Source organism: Phascolarctos cinereus, unplaced genomic scaffold, assembly GCF_003287225.1.
Source record: "Phascolarctos cinereus isolate Bilbo 61053 unplaced genomic scaffold, phaCin_HiC Scaffold_1;HRSCAF=81, whole genome shotgun sequence".
Lineage (NCBI taxonomy): Eukaryota > Metazoa > Chordata > Mammalia > Diprotodontia > Phascolarctidae > Phascolarctos > Phascolarctos cinereus.
The window spans coordinates 20,306,818-20,327,441 of record NW_027555514.1 but is presented as its reverse complement, the minus strand read 5'-3'; the positions used below and the strand labels follow the sequence as shown (position 1 = coordinate 20,327,441).

Below are 20,624 nucleotides of genomic sequence, written 5' to 3'. Positions count from 1 at the left end.
AGGGGGAAAGAGGGGCAAGGGGCAAGGATAATGGTAATGTGGCCAGCCTGGGAGACCTGAGGCTAACAGTCTTCTTAAGAAACACAGGAAAGTCTGGAGGGAGGATGGGTATGGGGGGAAACAGAGTGAATTCTGGTTCTGACCTGTTGAGTTTGGGACCCTGTGGGAACATCAAGGCACAGAAGGGAGGTGGACAGTTGACAGTTTGGGGCTGAAGGTGAGGAAAGAGATCAGAGCTGTGTCTATAGATGTGGGCAGCCCTGCAGTGATCATTTATCCATGGGGGCTGATGGAAGCAGCTAGAGAGGACGTGGAAAGAGGAGAGGGAGCAGGAGAGAGGGCAAGGCTACACTAATACTCACACCTGGTGTGAGTATTGGAAAGGCCCACTTCTAACAACCTTCAATTCATAAGCATTTATTAAGCACCTACTAGGAATCTCACATTTCAATGAAAAGACAACATAATTAGCAAAGTGCATACAAAATCACTGGAAGGTTAATCTTTGAGGAGTGGGGAAGAAGGGCAGGGAAGGGAAAGGTCTCCCACAGCAGGTAGCATTTGGGCTGCTTTTAAGGGAAGCCAAGGAAACGGAGAAGGGCCAGAATTACAGAGAGCCTGGGAGACTGGACTGAGCCTCAGTAATCTCAGAAATGTAGCAAGCAGTGAAAGGAGCCCTCCTTGGAGTTAAAAGCACAGGTCTCCATCCCTTCCAAGACACCTGGTACTCAGGGAAGCTGACAAAGTTCACAGAGGCCAATGGCCCCTGGGGCTCCATCTCACACAAAGTCCCACTGAACAAACTGGCCCTGGGCCATTTCCTGAAAGGCTTCTGGTTGAAAAAAGGTGGGATTTAGGAGGCAGGGCCCTGGACAAGGGCCAACAGCCTGGCTCAGCACCAGGACCAAAAAGGCCTCCACTACAATTCCATACAAATTCTAAATTTCACTCTCAGTGACAAAAAGAAACCAGACAGGCCAGGAGCGTGGATCTTTCAGCACTTTCTTGAGGTTGCCTGGAGCCTTTCACAGAGTGGGTGGGTACCTCATAAGAGCTTGAATGGCATCTCAGATTTCTATCCACTCTATCAACTCACAATTGAGTCCCCATCTTACTCAGAGAGTGGCCTGAGGCCTGGCTAGTGAGTGTCAGAGGTGGAATTCAAAGCCAGATCTTCCTGCCTCCACGTTAAGCATTCTCTCCACAACCTCCCCCTCTATCTCCAACAAAGTTTTAACGGCCAGGTGGGGCAGAGAGAAATCAAGCCCGGGCTAGGGATGAGAAGACTTGAGTTCTAGTCTTGGCTCCGACAAAAACTTAGCTGGGGGCAGCTAGGTGGCATAGTGGATAGAACTGGAGTCAGGAGGACCTGAGTTCAAACCCGGCCTCAGACACATAATGCTTCCTAGCTGTGTGACTCTGGGCAAGTCACTTAACACCAACTGCCTCACTGAAAAACAAAAAACAAACAAACAAAAACACTTAGCTGGGTGATAATGCCACAGTTACCAAGCCTTTCTGGGCCTACATCTCATCATCTATGAGACGAAGACACCACGATCCCCCCACCCCCTCACCTCTCTTCCCAGCTTGAGCACCCACAGAACTGGTATGGGGGTAAAAGATGTGCATAAAAGCACCTTTAAGAGTATAACGTTTCATAGAAGAAAAAGATATTAGTAAAATTTAACTCCAGACCCCAAAGAATTTCCCAAATGCTTCACAGTCTCAGCCCTGTCTCCTAGAACCAAATGGACTTGAAGAGCTCCTGGGAGAAAAGTCTGTCACCTCCCCTGCTGCCTCCCACCCACCCACAAGAACCCTAAATTCTCTGAGTTTAATACAGTGAAAGGAGCAAGTCCCAGGTTCAAATCCTGTCACTGATAACGTTTTCCCTAGGTGACCTTGGGCAAGTCACTTAATCTCTACGGGCCTCAGTTTCCTCATCTATAATATGAGAGCTCAAGGTACCTTCTAGCTTTAGGCCTACAAACCTATGATCTCTGATAAAGACTACAATTTCTTCAAACTAACAGGGCCACAGGACACTTCGTGGCTTGAAATATGTTGACAAAACCCATAAATGGTGGTCTAGGGGCTACCCCTGGTTGATAAAGGGATGGTCAAGGGGGTTTTTAAAGAAAATGGGAGTGGGCAACAGTATAAGCATGAACACAGAGGGGAGTGGAGGACACACGGTGTGGGAGGGGAGGGGTGTGTGTGTGTGTGTGTGTGTGTGTGTGTGTGTGTGTGTGTGTGTTTGTGTGAATCAGAGGGCTGAAATCCCAGGTGTGTGTTGGAGAGGGGAGAGGCTTTCAAAGGTAGGGAGCAGACACAGGCCACAAAGAGGACAGTCAGGTTCAGGTGTGTAAGGGAAACAGCAGGCATTGAGCGTGAGGAGAGGATCGGGCAGTGTGCAGTGTGTGGAAATGGCAGTACCCATGGCAGGAGGAGTGAGGTGGGTAGGAAAGCAGAGAGGGTCCCTGGAAGGACACAGGAGATTGGAAGCTCCCTGAAGACAGGACCAGAGTGTTTTAAAAGTTTTTAAATCCCCGCTCGGTGCTTTAGCTGGACGAGATGCTGCATGTTTAGGGGTCTGTACTGCCCCATCTTGGGCAGACAGGGCTCAGGGCTCCCCTTCTGTCCTTGCCCACCTGCTACCTGGGATTGATGGAATCACAGGAATCCAGGGATCTGCAGAGGCCAGCCACAGCTGACACCTTCATTTCACAGATGAGGAAACTGAGGCTGCCCAGGGAGGATCCAAGATGAGCCAGCACTCTTCTCATTTTCCCTCTTGGTAAGCCCCCTACTCAAAGAAACCAGGATCTCAGAAATGTTTCCAGAAGGCGTCTAACCAGGTCAGGAAGAGGGCATGATGTGACAGAGAGTATTGGAGTCAGGAAGTCCTGAGTTCCAATCTGGCCTCAACACAGTTAGGTGACCCTGGACAAGTCACTTAACCTCTCTCTGCCTGCCTCGGTTTCCTTCTGTAATAGAGGGATAATAAAGCACTTAGCTCACAGGGCTATCATGAGAATCAAATGAGAAATGCAACCTAAGCCTTAAAACTTGCCCTGATCGTTCTAAGAGGTCAGACCGCAAGAGAGTGATAGGGAAGCTGGGTCTGCAACCAGACTGTCTACAATGCTTTGGTTTGTTTGTTTTTAGATATCATCTCAGGTCTGTACAAGAACACTCATTAGAGGGTGAGAGGAGTTTAAACAGGACTCGAGCCCCGCTCTTCCTGACTGGGACTAGGAAACAGCCCCATTAGGGCTGCTCATCAGAAATCTAGAGTCCATTAGTAACAAACCACAATAATAACGATAATAGTAGCTAGCGTTTATACAAGTCTTTACGGTTTGTAAAACACTTCACAAACGTTATCTCACTGGATTCTCACAACAACCCTGAGAGGGAGGTGCTGTTATTATCCTCATTTTACAGTTGAGGAAACTGAGGCAGATGGGGGTTCAGTGACTTGCCCAGGGTCACACAACTAGGTTGGCTTTGGACTCAGGACTTCCTAACTTCAGGCGCAGCGCTCTCTCCCCTGGGCCTCCATCGCCAGTCTCCAACACTAAGTCTTGAATGCTTAAGATGGGTGATGCTGAGGGATTGTGATGTCTGGTTTTAGACATCATGTCTGAGGAAGGACACAGAGAAACATGACCAGGATGGACGGAGGACCAGAGATCAGGTCATCCAAGGAACGGGATGTTTGGTCTCCAAAAGGCAAGGGAGAGAAGCCCCACAGCCATTGGAGGATTTAGACAGCTGTTCTCTAGAGGAGGATGCTCGTCTCCAGACCCCAGGCATTTCCACTGGCTATGCCCCATGCCTGGTCCCTGGCTAAAATCCCACCTTTTACAGGAAGCCTTTCCTCATCCCCTTTAACGCTCGTGAGTCCTCTCTGAGATTCTCTCCAGTTGATCCCTCTATTTCTTCAATTGTTTGCATGTTGCCTCTCCCATTGGATGGTAAGGCTTCAGGGCAAGGACTGCCTTTTCCATTTCACGGCATCCCAGTGCTTAGCACAATGCCTGGCACCTCTTAGGTGCTTAATAAATGCTTAATGACTGACTGAAATTACAAAAAGAGGCAAATCCTCCTATGCATGTAAGAAAAACTGTGTTCACAAAGAGAGCTTCCCAGAAGTAGGTTGGGCTGCTCAGGACGCAGGGAGCACCCCGCTGGAGGGGGCCCTTCAAATAAGGCGGGGGGCCACTTGTCAGGGATCTTCCCATTACAGTTGAGGGCTAAGCTGGACTCTTGGGCCTCTGCGGCTCCTTCCCAACTCGTGGCTCTAGAGAGGAAAAGCATTTGCAAAAACCTCCAGGGACAGGATTAGCATCTTTCCTGATCGGGGCTGGCAGAAGCCAGCCTACTAGTTAATTCCACAGCATTCTGGAAATATGGAGTAGAAACATCTCTCATTAAACATTTCAGGGAACAGATCAAGGGGCAGTGAGAACCTGCTGAACTCTTCCTGGATTTAAGCGCAGAACGGATGGGTATCAGGACACCACATACGGATGGCAAGGGCTGGCGCTGCCTGAATCGGGAATGACTCATACAAGGAAGCTGGCACAGAGGGCAGAGGGGCAACTTCCTGGCTTAAGACTCATCTTCAGGTTCTGTGGATATGACACAAGAGATAAAAAGTAGAGGGTCTGCACTTGGGACACCTTCCTCCTTCTACAGGGAAGCCAAACGGCTGACGTCCCGGCCTCGATGGTCTTGGCCACGAAGAAAAGGCCAAGATTAGGAGGAAGGCTCTTTAGCCCGGACCAAACCACCAAGGATGAAAGCTACCAATTACTTTCATAACAGGGCCAGGGAAGGAGTTTCTAAAAGTCATCCTTAAAAATCCACAAGCAGAATCCCTCTCCAGCAGGCAGCCTGGCCTGCTGCCCAGAGTCATGACTCCTGCCTTTCCCTCCTTCTCTAAGGCAGGAGGAGATGATGCCCACCTTGTAAAGATGGGCCAGAACTGAACAGGTAGAGAGGAGGAGGTGGAAGACTCCGAGGAGGCGGGGCTTGATGTGAGGCTGTGAGGACAGGGAGAATTCAGACGGACGGAGAGGAGAGAGGAGCATTACTGGCAGGAAGACAAGTCTGAACAAAGACTAAGTCATCCCAATCCTTACCATCACGTGTATTGTTTGCTGGAAGTTTCACGTTGTTGCTTAAATATTTACCGAGCTGAGAGTGAACGTTAAAGTGACCATGAAAGCTTGTGCCTCTTTGTGCCATCACAGCTCAGTTTCCAGTTTGATCAGCAGCAGCCCCTGAGTGGTTTTTAGCAGCCCCAACTCTGCTCAATCTCTCCCCACCATCTACACACACCCCTAGAGGGCTGTTCTCGCTGTGACTTAGCTTGTACAAAGCCTATGCCCCTTCTAATCTTCCACTTCAGCCTTCAACTGTTCATAGAACCCACTTACTTTCTCTAAATGGTCTCAGTCACTAATACAACTGAGGTCCTACAACATTTCTTCTTTTAAAAAAAAAACGCATTTAAAATAATCAACAAAAATCTACCTTCTCTTTCTCCTACCTCCTCCTGCTCCGCGGCAAAAGAGAGAAAAACAAAATTCCTGTTACAAACATGTATAGTCAAGCAAAAAAAAAAATCCTGTATTGCCAGCTCCAAAAAAAATAGGTCTCAACCTGTATTCTGACTCCTTTACCTCTCTATCCAAAGGTAGGTAGCAAGTTCCAACAGAAATCCTGCGAATTGTGCTTAGTTTTTGCACTAATAACAGTTCCTAAGTGTTTCAAAGTTGTTTGTCTTTACAATATTGTTGTTATAATGCAATTTAATTTCCTGCTTCTGCTTACTTCATTTTGCATCAGTTTATACAAATCTTCCCAGAGTTTTCTGAAACACACCCTTCATCATTTCTTATAGCACAACAGTATCCCATCACATTCATATGCTATAACTTGCTCAGCCATTCCCCAACCTACAGGCAAGCCTTTCAGTTTTAAGTTCTTTGCCAACACACACACACACACACACACACACACACACACACACACACACAGAGCTGCTATAAATATTTTTGGGTATTCTTAGTTGAGAGTTTGTTTTCCTTAAGACTAATTTCTCCCTCAATCTAACCTTCTAATTCTCTCCTGTCCCTTCTCCTCTTTCCATCCTGTTTCCTTATTGAGTGAAATGTATTTCTGCATCCAAATGTGTACACGTTCTTTCCTTTGACCAGTTCAGAGAAGAGGTAGATTCAAGTGCCGCCCACTTCCCAACACCTCTTCCATCTAGTTTATACAGACTTCTACTAACACAACCAGATTATCTTTCCTAGCCTTCCTTTCCTTCCCCCACCCCCAGGGCACTCCTTTTTCCCTCCCTTTCCAGCCTTCCTTTCAGATCACCAAAACATAACAGAACCACTCCCAGGTCTTCTGTCCAACCAGACGCCTTCTGCGATCCCTGATGGGATGGTTCCAAACAGATATGTGAGTCATCTACCTCTACATGAATGTAAGCAGTTTTGTTATCCTTGCTTACTTCCTTATGCTTGCTTATTGTTTTATGTGTCCCTTGATTTCAGGGTTTGCACTCCAAAGTTTCTGTGCAGCTCAGGTATTTTCATCAGGAATACCTGGAAGTCTATTTAAAGGACCATTTTCCTCACTCTAGTATTATATTCTGTGTTTTTACAAGTAAGTTATTCTTCATTGTAATATATCTTTTACCTTCTAAGCTCTCCATTCCTTAAAAGTTAAAGTTGCCAAATCTTGTATGATCCTGACTCTGGCTTGGATTCTCTCTGGCTGCTTGAAGTATTTTTTTTTTAAATATGGAAACTCTAGATTTTGGCTATAATGTTCCTGGGAATTTTCATTTTGGGCTTTCTTTCTGAAAGTGACTGGTAGGTTTGTTCTATTTCCACTTTACCCTCTGGTTCTGAGAGATCTAGGCAGTTTTCTTTTATGATTCCTTGAAATATATCCATTGTAGACCAATATGTTTCACTTTATCTCTTTCTGTGTAAGTCACCACCACATTCTAACTACAATTTCTAATTCGAGGTGTTGGTTTTTCTCCCTTAGAAAAAGTTCTTCTCTGAGTCATCCCCAGTGCTGACTCAAGAATGCTATTCTTTCCCTTCCTCTTTTCCAACCACCGTGTGAAATGTGAGCAGCCCCAACACATCGTTATCAGATGCTTCGTTCTGTTTAAAAAGGATGCCATTAAACAGTGTGACTGGTCCACCAAAGCAGGGCCTTACCAGCCCCAATCCAGCCCTTTTCCTTCTGAGCTACAGCTGCAGATGAAACTGTAAGCACTGGCCCCTACCCTCAAGGAACTGCCAATGGGGAAGACAAAAAAATGGAACCCCTGTAGTGCAGTGGAAAGCACTGGTTTTGGAGTCCTGGGTTTGAATTCTGCTTTTGCCAGACAACCTTGGGCAAATCACCACTCTGATTTAGACCCTCATCACTTCTTGCATGAACTATGAAAAGGCTTCTCATTGATCTCATCTCCAGTTTCTCTAATCCATCCCCTACTCATCTGCCAAACTGATATCCCTAAGCACAGGGCTGACCACATTACTCTCCTTCTCAAGAAGGCTCTCTATTGCCTATACCATACTATGCAAACTTCTCTCTCTCTCTGGCATTTAAGACCTTTCACAATCTGAATCCCACCTGCCTTTGAAGACTGACTCCTATTACTCCCTGTCAGATATTCTACATTTTACCCAAACTGACCAATTTGCTGTGACCTATATGTGACATTCCAACTCCCATTTCTGCAGGAAATACCAGGAATTCTCTCATTCCTTGCTTGCATCTCACAAACCACTAGATTTAAAGCAGGGCTTGGATCCCACCTCCCATAGGAGACCACCCTAGCTATCGGACTCCCCTTTCTACCCCTGCTTTGACATTGTTTTAAAGGGTTTCTGGCCTTGAGCCCAGGTCTCCTGATTCTAAATCTTAGGCTCTTTCTACCATGCTGTTGTAGGTCTACCATCTCTAAAATCTCTGCTGGAGGATGAACACCCTGAATTTCTTCATTTCTATAGAGCTTAACCTTTGGTCCTGGAGGATTAGATTTCTAACCTCAGTTTTATCTCTGCTCCCTGGGTCTCTGCGTTACTCACGTGACCCTTCTCTGCCTCAACTTCACAAAGAGAAGTGTAGAGGCCACACCAGAGGAATTAGAGTCGCACGAATGTCCCCCCAGGGTACTCAGAAGTTGTGTGCCTAAAACAGGAAGCCCCCTGATAATATCCACTCTGGCAGCTGACCTCAAGAGATGAAGGCTCACTATTCTTGGAGGCAGGGACAGACGTCTCACTGTGGGCCAGTTCTAACTTCGAGGAAGTTTTTCTGAGCATAGATCTGCCTCACTGTAACTTTCACCTGTACCTTGTTCTGCCCTCTGGGGCCAAGCTGACCAAGTCTGTTCCCTCTCTTCCAAGACAACCCTTCAAATACTTCAGGACAGTCATCAGCATCTCCCTCCCTGGCCTTTCCCCTTTATGTCCTTTCTTCTCCAGGATAGATAGACCTCCTCTGGACACCCTCAACCCAATACCACAAGATATGGTTTTGAGCCCCTTTCGCCTCCTGGTCCCCCTCCTCCAAATGAGCTCCAGCTCGGTCTCTAGAACTGAAGACGATCCATGAATAAACATTGATTGAGCACCATCTATGTGCCAGGCACAGTGCTAAGCACCAGACAATATTCCAGAGGTGGCCTGATCAGTTTAACTTCCCCCATTCTAGACAAGCTTCTAGCGACGTAGAATATACTTGTATTGCCACAGGTTTTTTGGCTCTTCTGTCCCAATGTCAGAGTGTGAGTCTCAGCTCTGTCCCCTGAGCAGCCGTGTGCCTCTGAGAAAGCCCCACTGACTATCGATCCGGGTTATCGGTAGGAAATGATACAGCAAAAGCCAGAAAATTGTCGGCAACCTTTGCTCCAGTGATTCCACTGCTAAGGTCACACCCAAAGGACGTTCCTGGCAGAAAAGAAAAGGCAGACGTGTGCTGAAATATTCTGAGAAGCATTATCTACATCAGCAAACCTAACTGGAAATAACCCACATGGTCTGTGATTCAGAAACAGCTGAACGTGTCACAGGGAAGGAGGACAATGAAACATTTCCTGAGTCAAGAGGAATGAAGAATGTAAAAACAGAGACAAGGATGGGGAGATCTGTATGAAGCAGCTCAGAGTAAAGATGGTCAAATTATTATATCATATGATAAATTATTACATTATTTTAGTATTATATTATAAATTATTATATAACTATCACATGTAAATAATAAGTAGGTAAATAACAGCAACAGCAGCAATGGCAGAATCAGGAAATATATGCAGAAAAAGGAAAAAAAAAGAAAATTCAAAAAGAGACATGGAAATAGACAAGAGGTTTGTCCCTACTTTTCAGAAGCTAAATTCAAAAGATTTTTTAAAATTCTCCAACCACCCCCCTCCCTCAAAAATGTATTTACCACAAAAAAAAGGGGGAGGGGTGACTTCTGCATTTGGAATTGCTGGATATTTGTTTTTCAAAGGATTGCTGAAATTGGGGTTGAAATGGCTAGATATTTATTTTTTAGGAGACAAGATGCCCAGAGAATGCACCAGTATTCCCGAATGCCTACAGTCTGTGTCCCATGTGAAGTGACTGGATGAAATGGGGATATTTAGGCTGGAGAAGAGAAGGCTGGGGGAATGGGTAGGGACTTTAGGTATGGGAAGGGCTAGGATGCCAAAGAATGGACCCTTCCTCCCACTGGTCCCTGGGGTACAGGAGCCCTCCAGGATCAACGTCCTGAAGAAGCCACTGGAGCTTGGGGGTCAGGCTCCGAACAGAGGCCTAGGCTACCCCGGCTCTCCCTCCCTGTCTTTGGGTCTTTAAGCAAAGCCAGGTAACCCCACCAGGTGGTGGCAACTCCTCCCTCTTGAGGTAATGGTTGGAGTAGAAGGTTTCTGAGATACCTCCTGAGTAGAGGATTTCTTATACAGTCATTCTGGGGACTTCTTGTTTGAATATTTGTTTAGGACTGGGAGGGGTCTAAGGTCAGCAGGTCCAACTCCTCATTTTACAGAAGAGGAAACTGAGGCATAGAAAGGTTCGAGATGGGATTTGAATCAGCTTTGCCTGACTCCAATTCCAGTGCCCAGCTCAGGGTGTCACCTGTGGTCAAGCTAATCACGTTTGTAAAGAGAGGGCGGGGCAGATAAAGATGAGGCAGTTTGTGGGATGTGTCCTGAGGGCATTTCTACATGACCTACATGGGCAGAAGGGATTTCCTCATCCAGGCAATCTGTGGACCAAGGAAATCCTAAGCCCCCTCGCCTACCCCTTCTGTAAATGCTCTGATCCTCAATGTTCTCCACAGCACAGAAGCAGGTATTTTGTAACAAGCTATGCGTGTTACCAGTTCTTTTTTACAAAGACAGCATGATGTACTGGAAAAGACTTTGGATTTAACGTTTAAATCTGATCTCTAACACCTCGAAGCTATGTGACCACAGACAAGTCTATTTTCTCAACAGCAAAATGGAAACAGTCATAGCTACATTCTTATTTCATAAATTTGCAAGGACCAAATGCCATCATCTATGCCAAGTACCTGGCTAGACCTTCAGTCTGATGGAAAAGTCAGTTGTGGTTGCTGTTATTTGCACAAAACCTCCGGTGAGCAGTAAACCCAAGGCTGTGATTTTCAGACTCTGCCCAGGGCACCCAAAGCACTTCATTCACGGCCCAGATCTGAGGGAGAGGTCAGTGTGGACAAGCCCCTGGGTCCTGACAACCCAGAGCCTTCTTTTGTCCATATATATGATATTTTATTTTTCCCCATGAAGACAGCAGAGGCTGGGAAACAGGGCTGCTCCTGGCCACAACTGGAGGCCAGACAGTCAAGCACATCCTGGACGCTGAGCAGCCTGGTTTCAGACCGGGCTTGAGCCTGCTCCTCTGGACCGACCACTGGAGTTTGGGGTGACCCTCTGGTGGCAATGTTTGTGGGACTAGAATGAACTCACAGGAGATCTGCTGCTGGTCTCTCTCAGGCCCCCTGGAATTACTTTGCTTTTACTGTGGATCTAGTTGGAGAAGAGCAGGCCAGCTGACGTCCACCTGCGGCAGGGACTGGGACCCTCTCCGCAGCTTGCCTCCCCGGCCTCTCATCTTGCTAAGGACAATACCGCCCAAGTATCCCCTGCAAGTGCTCCCAGGGCTGAGACATGCACAACTCAAACACAGGCAAGTGGTGTGATTCAGTGCAAGGGGAGGAAGGTTGGACTCTCCAAGATCCCAAGGAGGAAAGTCACAAACGCTGGCAGGGCTGAGGCAAGCTGGACACAAGGCTGCCCCACTGGCGGAGCTGGGAACTAGCACAGCCATTCTGGGAAGCATGGACCTGTAACCCCATCCTCACCGGGCCCTCCAAACTCTGCACAAGTCTGTGTTCTATGATCTAACCTGGGCCCTTAATGAGTGGCTATGCCATCCCCACCCCCACCACGCAATAAACTCCCTCTCGCCTCCAGGACCACACACAAAATCCTATCTGATGTCAAAGTCCTTCCCAACCTATCCAGTCTGCTTAGGTTTTACTCCTCTTGCGCTCTAGACTCCTTACCGTTCTTTGTGCATCTCCGACCTCCAGGCGTTTGCACTGGCTGTTCCGCCTGCCTAGAACTCTCTGCCTCCTGGCTTCCTTCCTTCCTTCCCTTCCCCTCCTCTACAAGAAGCCTTGCCCAGCCCCCCTTTATTCTAGTGCCTTCCCTCTGCTGATTGTCTCCGCTTTATTTAGCTAGATCTTGTTAGTACATAAGTGCACGCCATCTCCCCTGTTAGACTGGGAGCTCCTTGGAGGCAGGCGCTGGCTTTTTGTCCCTAGTAGTCAGTACCCTGCTTGGCACATAGCCGCTACTTAACAGAGGATCGCTGACCCGCCTGCCTATGCTCAAAGTGTGGCTAAGCTATGCACACCCTTGGGCCCAGCAACTATCAGGCCTGCAGCCCCAACGAGATCAATGAGGGAAAGACAAAAACATTCACAGCAGCTCTTTTGGTCGCAGCAAAGCCACAAAACCGAGGGACGCCCACCCCTGGGATGGGCCAAGCAAATGATGGCACACGATGGACAGAGGGGACCTGGACGACCCCGAGACACGACGCAGCGCCAAGTCAGCAGAACCAGATGAACAATTTACACAGTGAGAACAGCACAGAAACCCATCGATGCCGTGGCAAACTGATTCCCGAGGCCTGACGCCAGAGCAGCTACTCACCTCCTGCAGAGAGGGGATGGATGTACAATGCGCAAGGGGAGGTGAATGTTTGCACGAGGCCAGTGAGAGAAGGTGCTCTGCACACTTGTTATGTGGGTATTGTTTTGGGTAGCTGCTACTTTGTGTGTGTGTGTGTGTGTGTGTGTGTGTGTGTGTGTGTGTGTGAAGGAGGGAAAAGAAATGCTTGTTAATTAAAAAAAAAAACCCCAGGGACAGCACTCTGAACTAGAGTTAGGAAGACCTGAGTTCCAATCTTGTCTCTAACAATTACTATCTATATGGCCCTAGGCAAGTCAGTGAGCATCCCTGCCTTAGTTTCCCCATCTGCAAAATGAGAGGGTTGGACTTGATGGTCACTAAGCTTTACATCTCTGATGCTGATGCCCCAGTGAGACAGAAAGGAGCTGGACTCTAGTTCTAAATACTGAGGAGGGAAAAAGAAATGCTTCCCTAGCTAGCTGGGCGAGGATGAATTCTGATGAAAATTCAGACAGCCCAGGAATAGGAGACAGGCCGGCCCGCCCTCAGCAGCCTTTCCTCCCTCATCTTTCCTAAGCATTCTTTCGCTTACTCTTTCTGTAAACAGTAAACCTGTGCCATGTGACGTCAGCCGCAGAGAGCCTTCTGGAGACAGGCCGCCAGGACACAGACAACATCATTAGGGGATGGACAGGAAACACAGCAAGGGGAGAACCTGGTTGTTGGAGGGACAAATGCTTTGGCACTCCGTGATTCCCATAGACAGACATGAGGAGGAGGAGGAGGGGAAGAGGAGGAGAAAGGGGAGGAGGGGGAGGGAGAGGGGGAGGGGAGGAGGAAGAGGAAGGGGAAGGGAAAGAAAGCTCATTTACCAAGCGCGTGACAGTTTCTACAGCAGCTATTCTAATTCTCCTTTCAGGGATGAAATGTCTAAATACCATATATATTATACCATATAATACAGATGATACCACGGCTGGAGAGTCAATCCCAGGTCTCTTAAGTTGCTGAGCCTAAGACAAACAGAGACATCAGCCTCGGAGTCAGAAAGACCTGGGTGAGGGAAGCCATGTGGAGGAGTGGAAATGCACACTGCCTTTGGAGTCTGAGGCCCTGGAATCAAATCCTGCTTGGGCCTCAACTTCCTCATCTGTAAAACGAGAGGGGTGAAGGCGGTTCTTGTCCAGCTCGAAATCTATGACCTGCATCTACCTGTAGATGGTAGAAATGAAAAAGCTTTGGGATTTTAGCATCAGGACAGTCTCCCTTTACCCAAAGACAGAAAACCTTTTAGTAAGAAATCTGAATAAGGATCTTATCATTGGCAAGCTTCGCCGTTCAATGGGTTACTTATATAAAATCCCAATGAAGCAATCCAATCTGCTCCCGGCCAAGCGGCGGCTGCCTCTTCTGTCCAGAGCCCTCTAGGTGAGGCCCGTGGGTGACGCCGGCCTGCAAAACGCCCTGGCAAAGGAGGGACGGGGATAATGAAATTCAGTCCATCCAAAGTTTTTAAGCATCTCACTATGCTCCAGGTATCATGCTAGGTAGGCACGTGGGAGTCAAGAGCACAAAACCCAAAGGTCCCTGCCCTCTGGGAGTTTCCACTCTACAGGGCTAATATTTTGTGATTACAATGATGATGTTGATAACGGTAACAACACTTACACATATGCACTGCTTTCACTGTCACATACACATCATCTCATTTGATTCTCATGATGATTTTGGGAGGCAGGTACCAAACCACATACATCATCACCTTCCCTGCTTTATAGCTGATGAAACAGATTCAGAGGGCTTGAGTAACCTGCCCAGGGTCACATACCTAATAAGTGAGGGGTGTGGGACTCAAACACAGAGCTGCCTGACTCCAAAGCCAGTACTCAATCCACTCAGGAAAATAGAATGAAGAAGGAAGGGAGTTGGAGAGAGGGAGAGAGAGACTAGGAAAGGGGGAAGGGGGAAGGAAGGGAGGAGGAAAGAGAAAGGAGGGGAGAAGAGAGGAAAAGAGAAGGGAGAGGAGAGGGAAAGAGAAGGGAAGAGAGAGGAAAGGAAGGGAGGAGAGAGGAAAGGAAGGAGGAAAGAGAAAGGAGGGGAGAAGAGAGGAAAAGAGAAGGGAGGAGAGAGGGAAAGAGAAGGGAGGAGAGAGGAAAGGAGGAGGAAAGAGAAAGGAGGGGAGAAGAGAGGGAAAGAGAAGGGAGAGGAGAGGGAAAGAGAAGGGAGGAGAGAGGAAGGGAGGAGGAAAGAGAAAGGAGGGGAGAAGAGAGGAAAAGAGAAGGGAGGAGAGAGGAAAGGAAGGGAGGAGAGAGGAAGGGAGGAGGAAAGAGAAAGGAGGGGAGAAGAGTGGAAAAGAGAAGGGAGGAGAGAGGAAAGGAAGGGAGGAGAGAGGAAGGGAGGAGGAAAGAGAAAGGAGGGGAGAAGAGAGGAAAAGAGAAGGGGGGAGAGGAAAGGAAGGGAGGAGAGAAGAGGGAAGGGGAGGGGAGAGGAAAGGAGACAAGATGAAAAGAGGGAAGAAGAGAGGGAAAAGAAGGAGAAGGCTGGGGGGAGAAGAAAGGAGGAGAGAAGGGAGAAGACAGAAAGCGAGAGAAGGGGAGGGATACATAGGAAAGCTAACTCGTCACCAATAGCTGGCTCAGCCATCCCCCTCACCAACACAAGAATCAGATTCTGGAGCTACAAGGACTTCACTTTGTCCAAGCCCCTGCCTCCAGGCCCAGAAGGCATCATTCTGCCCCGGAAGAGGCTGTGGCTCTCCCGGGGCTCATTCGTGCCTGGGGCCCCTCAAGGGAAGCAGCAGGTCTCCCAGATAATCCTTCAACCTTTATAGTCAGCTGGGAACCCATCACTCATTTGAGCCGTCTTGGCCACCACCAACAAGACACAGATCCCCGGGTGGACCCAAGCGTTTCCAACTTTCTCAGTGTGCCTGGGGGACATCACAGTCTTCCCCCAGCTACCTAAATATTACCGGACAGGCCCTGGGAGAAGAGATGCTCGGCTATCTTAACAACCCACTACCAAAATCATGTCTCACTGAACTTTACAGCTTGGCGAACTGTCCTGGAAAAAGAAGAGTCAATGTCTCCTGCATGAAGAATAGTGGGGACTTAACAACTTTCTAATAAAAACCAACATCCCTAAAATACCATGGGAGGGGAAAGGACCCTGGGTCTGGAGTCAAAGGCCCTGAGTTGAAATCCCAGCGCTATGTGACCTTGGCTGATTCACTTGTCCTCCTTTGTTCCGGGTTTATCCATAAAAGGGGGGAGGGGATGGCTCTCCAAGTGTGGCATGGTGAAAAGAACCCTAGATTGGCATATAGAGGATCTGGCTCTGTCCCTTACTTCTTCTATGACAATGGGTAAGTCATTTCCCCCATCTAAGCCTCAGTTTCCTCACTTGTAAAATAAGGGGCTTGGACTAGATGTCCTCTAAGGTCCCTCCCAGCTCTAGAGCTAGGATCTTCACAGCACTGTTTTGAAATATCAAAAGAAAGTACAAGTTTTGACCCAAATTTTGGAAAGTGTGTGTGTGCTGAGAACAGACCCAGTCCCCCATTTCACAATAAAGGTGAACAGGGGAAAAAGGGTAAGCTTGCTGATAGGAGACACTGGGCCGGCTCAGTGAATCACACCCAGGCCAACAATTAAATCAAAATTGATAGCTGGCCCTCCCAGGGTGACCTGGAAACAAACAAGGAGAACCAGATCCCTTCATTAGGAAGGAATGTGGAGATCCCATCCCTGGGAAGCTAGCACACGGCCAGGACCCCTGGGCAGCCTCTCACCCTCTGACACTGGAGAGACTCCAAGTCCTCACATTCATGCAGCCAAATCATTCGAGTTTCTTCCTAGCAATCGAGACCAGAGAAAGTCCAGTTTATCTGGAGGGCTACTGAGTCTAACCTCCTGGCGAGGTCACCACAACACGGTGTATGGGTAATGGAGCAAATTGGGAAAGTGTGCCTTCCGAGAATTGTTCCAGGAGTTTACTTAGGGCCTCCCTTGGGATACTAGCAGGTATGGAGATGTCAGGATGGAATCACAAGAAATGTGACCTCCACCCCCAATGACCACAATCATTCAGGAGGCAGGGATTGGGATTGGCAGTTGGGGGCCTGGATTCCAATCCCGACTCTGCCACTTACTATGGGTTTGACCATGAGAAAGTCACCTCTGAAGGCCTTTCCAGCTCTAAATCCAGGGCCCTGAGATGAAAACACTACCCAGTAAAGGGAGTGTGGAAGGGAAGAAAGAGACAGGGTCCCATCGGGTCACTAGCGATGTGACCTTGAGCAAGACAAGGTCTGGGCCTTGGTTTCCTCATCTGTACAAAGCAAGGAGGCCAAGACTACAGCAGCACCGGCTGCAGTCCGAGGCCTTGGGGCACTCCCATGCCACCTGCGTGACCTTGGGCAGCTCACTTCCTCATCTAGGCAAACACCCTACCTGAGTCATCTTGGGCTAACCCCAACCTCCCTGGGGTGGGTGCCTCTCCTATAGAATGAGGGAACACAGTCACTTGACCGTCCAGGGCTCAGGTCCTCATTCATAAAAGGAAGGAGCTGGACACAGATGACCCCTCAGATCCCACCAAGGCTCGAGGGCCAGGGGACCCCCCCCCCAAAGCCCCTTCCGGCCCTGAATCGATGACCCTAAGGCTGTGTAAGCCCTGGGTCCCTTCCAGATCTAAGTCCAAGGCTCGACGGCCAGGAGACCCCGCCCCCAAGGTCCCTGCCCTGGGGCACACCTCTTCTCGAACCCGGGCCTCAGTTTCCCTGCCCGTAAAAGGGGGGCTCGGCTCGCCCCACCAGCCCCGGCTCGGCCAATGTCACGAGAAGCCCCGCCCCACCCCCTGCCTCGGGGGGGGCCCCCCGGCTCACCACTCAGGTAGTTGGTCCACTTGTAGAGCACCCCCTCCATGGTGCGGGACTCCCGGGGCCCATCCACACGCCGCCGCCGCTCTCAGGCTCCCCGCAGCAGCCGCCGCCGCCGCCGCCGCTGCCCCAGGCCACAAAGACTCCCGAGAGGCCGCAGGGCCATCGCCCGCCCGCAGCGGCCCGCACGCTGAGGCCGGGGCCGGGGCCGCCCTCGGAAGCGGAGCTGAGGAGCTGCCCGGGCTCCCTCCGGAACGCTCCGAGCCCGGCGGGCCGCGGGGCAAATCGGAGCAGCGCGTGGCCGGGCCCGGCGGCCAATGAGAGCGCGCGGCGCGCGGCACAATGTATCAACGTTCCAAAAGTGCAGCGAGTTCCAGAGAGAGCCCCGCCGCCCGCCGCGCCCGCACTGGCGGCAGCCGCGGCAGCAGCAGCTCAGGCTCCGGCTCCGACTCCGGCTCCAGCCGCCGCCGCCGCCGGCCGGCTCCCTGCAACCTCGGGAGGCCGGCCCGGGACTGAGCACGCTCGCACATGCCCAGTGCGGCCACCCGCCCCGGCGCCGCAGCCCGGAGCCGAGGAATCCACTTCGGGTTTTCGTCCCCACGCAGCCCGCGGCAGGAGGGGCCTCGCGGAGGGACGGCCTTGCCCAACCCCAGCCAGGCGCCTGGCACTGCCCAAGAAAAGGCAGGCGCTTCCAGCCCCTCACCTGAGAAGCGGGCACGAGCGTGGTCTTCTCAGGGGCGGGCCGTCTGCGGGGAGTCCTGGGGGGATGCCGACCTTGCAGACAACAAGCGGCAGTTAGAGACGCTTTAAAGTTCGCAAAACTAACTCCACCAAACTGCGAGGCGGACCGGGCACCGCGCACGTGGCTGCACCCCCATTATCGGGAGCTCGGAGGCGGAAGCGTCTTCAGAATTCAGCCCCGGGGCTCCTAGAGGTGGAGCTGGGACGGGCCGCGTAGGCTAATCCCCATTTTTCAGATGAGGACATTGAGGCCCCGGGCCGTGGCCCCTTAACAGTCAAAAGCAGAGCTGGAAATTGCCACCTGGCCCCTAGAGCTCCCAGTACAACCAGGTCCCCACTAACACGGGCCGGGAAGCCCGTGAAACCCCCGCACCGATTCTCAGCTACAGTTATGTAAACAATGGCAATGAGTTCCAGCCCAACAGAGATATTCAGTGAGAATTCGGAAATGCAAAAGTTTATAGGGTTATGTTCTGGGAGCGAGCTGAGAGACGGTCAGGTCCAGCTGCCTCATTTGCAAAAAAGAAAACCGAGTCCCAGGGAAAATTCAGTGTCTGGTCAGGGAGTTGAAAAGAGCTCTTGATGTCTTTCCTTTCCTATTTGTCCACCTTGGACAAGTCCCTCAACCTCAGTGACTTCCTCCGCAAAATGACAGGGTTGGGCCGGCTAATCTTGAGGGCATTTTCCAGCTCTGAAATCTTGATTTGCCCAAGAATGGCATGGCTCCCGAGAGTTCGGACCGCGAGGGCAATACTTATTTTAAGATACTCTCTTAGAAGCAGGTTCAGGTTGCCCCGTTTGGCAGCAACTATCATATTAATTTATCCAGAACACTTTGTACATTTAAATGCCGGGTCATCGCTTTGATAAGGAGAGTTGGCTGGGGGTGGGTGGGGTGGGGTGGGGTTAGATAGAACACTAGAAAGGAAAGAAAAGCCATTGAGTAATAAGCCCATATTATACGTTATCTGTACAGTGCGCTCACATCTAATGCTTTGGTTTAGCGTTTTAAAGCTCACAAAGTTACATACTGAAATTAAGCAAGCCACAACCTCTTTGGACCTCAGGGGTTTTTTTTATTTTAATCTATAAAAATGATCTGATAGTTCCTATGGTTCCCCACCCCGCAGCTCTAAACATATGACTCTATGAAGTACATTTACTGATGTACATCAGAATTTGGACAAATTCCTCTCTTTAGGAACTTGTCTCCATTTCCTCAAACTTACCACAGAAAGAGCATCCGGCAGCTCTCTACCTCTCAGAGTTGGTGTGAGCTTCAAATGAGCCCATGTCGGGATGTAAAATGCTTTGTGAACTTAAAATGGCCAAATAAAGTCTGTGATGATGACAAGGATGCTTGTGGAAGGCAGGGTTTGCCTCACTTTTGTCTTGGAATCTATAGCACCGTGTCTAGGCTATAGTGGTGGTGGTGGTGTTCATTGGGGGTTTTCCTGACCCAGTGCACCATAGCACACCAGTCTGATACCATGTCTTTTAGCATTTTAATACTGTCCCTGGGGTTTTCTTGGCAAAGATACTGGAGTGGTTGGCCATTTCCTCCTCCAGCAGATCGCCTTTTGTCAGAACTCTCCTCTCTGACCTCTCCATTATGGGTAAATGTACAGCATCATAGCTCATAGTTTCTTTGAGCCAAGAATGCCCCTCCACCATGACAAGGCAGTGATCTAGAAGGGGCATATACTAGACACTTTATAAATGCTTCATTATGCTTCTCCATCAGCATTATTACACACCTTAAAATAGTAGCTTGCCTGAAATTTAGAGTATTTTTTGGAAATTTTTAGTATGTTTTAGATAAACATAAAATCAACTTTTAACATTCTTTTTTTTTTTTAATTTTGGGTTCCAAATTCTCTCTCCCCTCCCTCCCTCTTGAGAAGGCAAGCAGTTTGATGTAGTTTATACTTGGGCTCCTAGGTGTTGAAGTGAATAGAGTGATAAGCCTCCAGCGGGAAGACTCATCTTCCTGAGTTTAAATCTGGCCTCAAACATTTACTAGCTGTGTGATCCTGGGCAAGTCACTTCACCTTGTTTGCCTCAGCTTCCTCATCTGTCAAATGAACTGGAGAAGGAAATTTTGAACCACTCCTGTATCTTTACCAAGAAAACTTCAAAAAGGGGGTCAAGAAGAGTTGGACATGACTGAACAACAACATATGTTTGCGCTCATGCAAAATATATTTGCATGCTGAGAAGGAAAACAGACCCCAAAAAATGAAGAAAGTAAAAAAAAAAAAGAAAGAAAAAGAAAAAGTATGCTTTGATCTGCATTCAGATTCCATTGGTTCTTTCTCTGAATAGCATTTTTCATAATAAATCCTTCAGAATTGTCTTGGATTGTTATATCGCTAAGAAGAGCTAAGCCACAGTTGATCATGGCACAGTATTGCTGTCACTGTGTACAATGTTCTGGTTCTACTCACTTCACTTTGCACCATTTTGTGTAAGTCTTCCCAGGTTTTTCTGAAACCATCCTTCTGGTCATTTCTTATGGCACAATAGTACTCCTTCACAATCACACGACAACTTGTTCAGCCATTCCCTAACTGATGGGCATTCCCTCAATTTCCAATTCTTTGCCACCACAAAAAACCAAACAAAAAACAACTTACAAATATTTTTGTATATATAGGTCCTTTACTTTGACCTCTTTGAGGTACAGACCTAGAAGCGGTATTGCTGGACCAAAGGGTATGCATA

The 20,624-nt window shown here is 48.9% G+C and overlaps 1 protein-coding gene across 2 annotated transcripts in view; it reads right to left on the bottom strand.

The window, feature by feature from the left end:
* The window catches only part of PLEKHA8 (pleckstrin homology domain containing A8), a 52,861-nt gene extending 35,253 nt beyond the window's left edge, over nucleotides 1–17,608 (bottom strand). The window contains exon 1 of one of the 2 annotated variants that reach the window (XR_002325875.2): nucleotides 17,166–17,608. Coding sequence is in view for 1 of the 2 variants with exons in the window: in XM_020993353.2 (XP_020849012.1) it covers nucleotides 17,166–17,205 (40 nt within the window). In the remaining variant the exon portion in view is untranslated. The remainder of the gene's footprint in view (nucleotides 1–17,165) is intronic. The other variant, XM_020993353.2, reaches the window with a different exon arrangement.
* Between the last annotated feature and the right edge of the window lie 3,016 nt (nucleotides 17,609–20,624).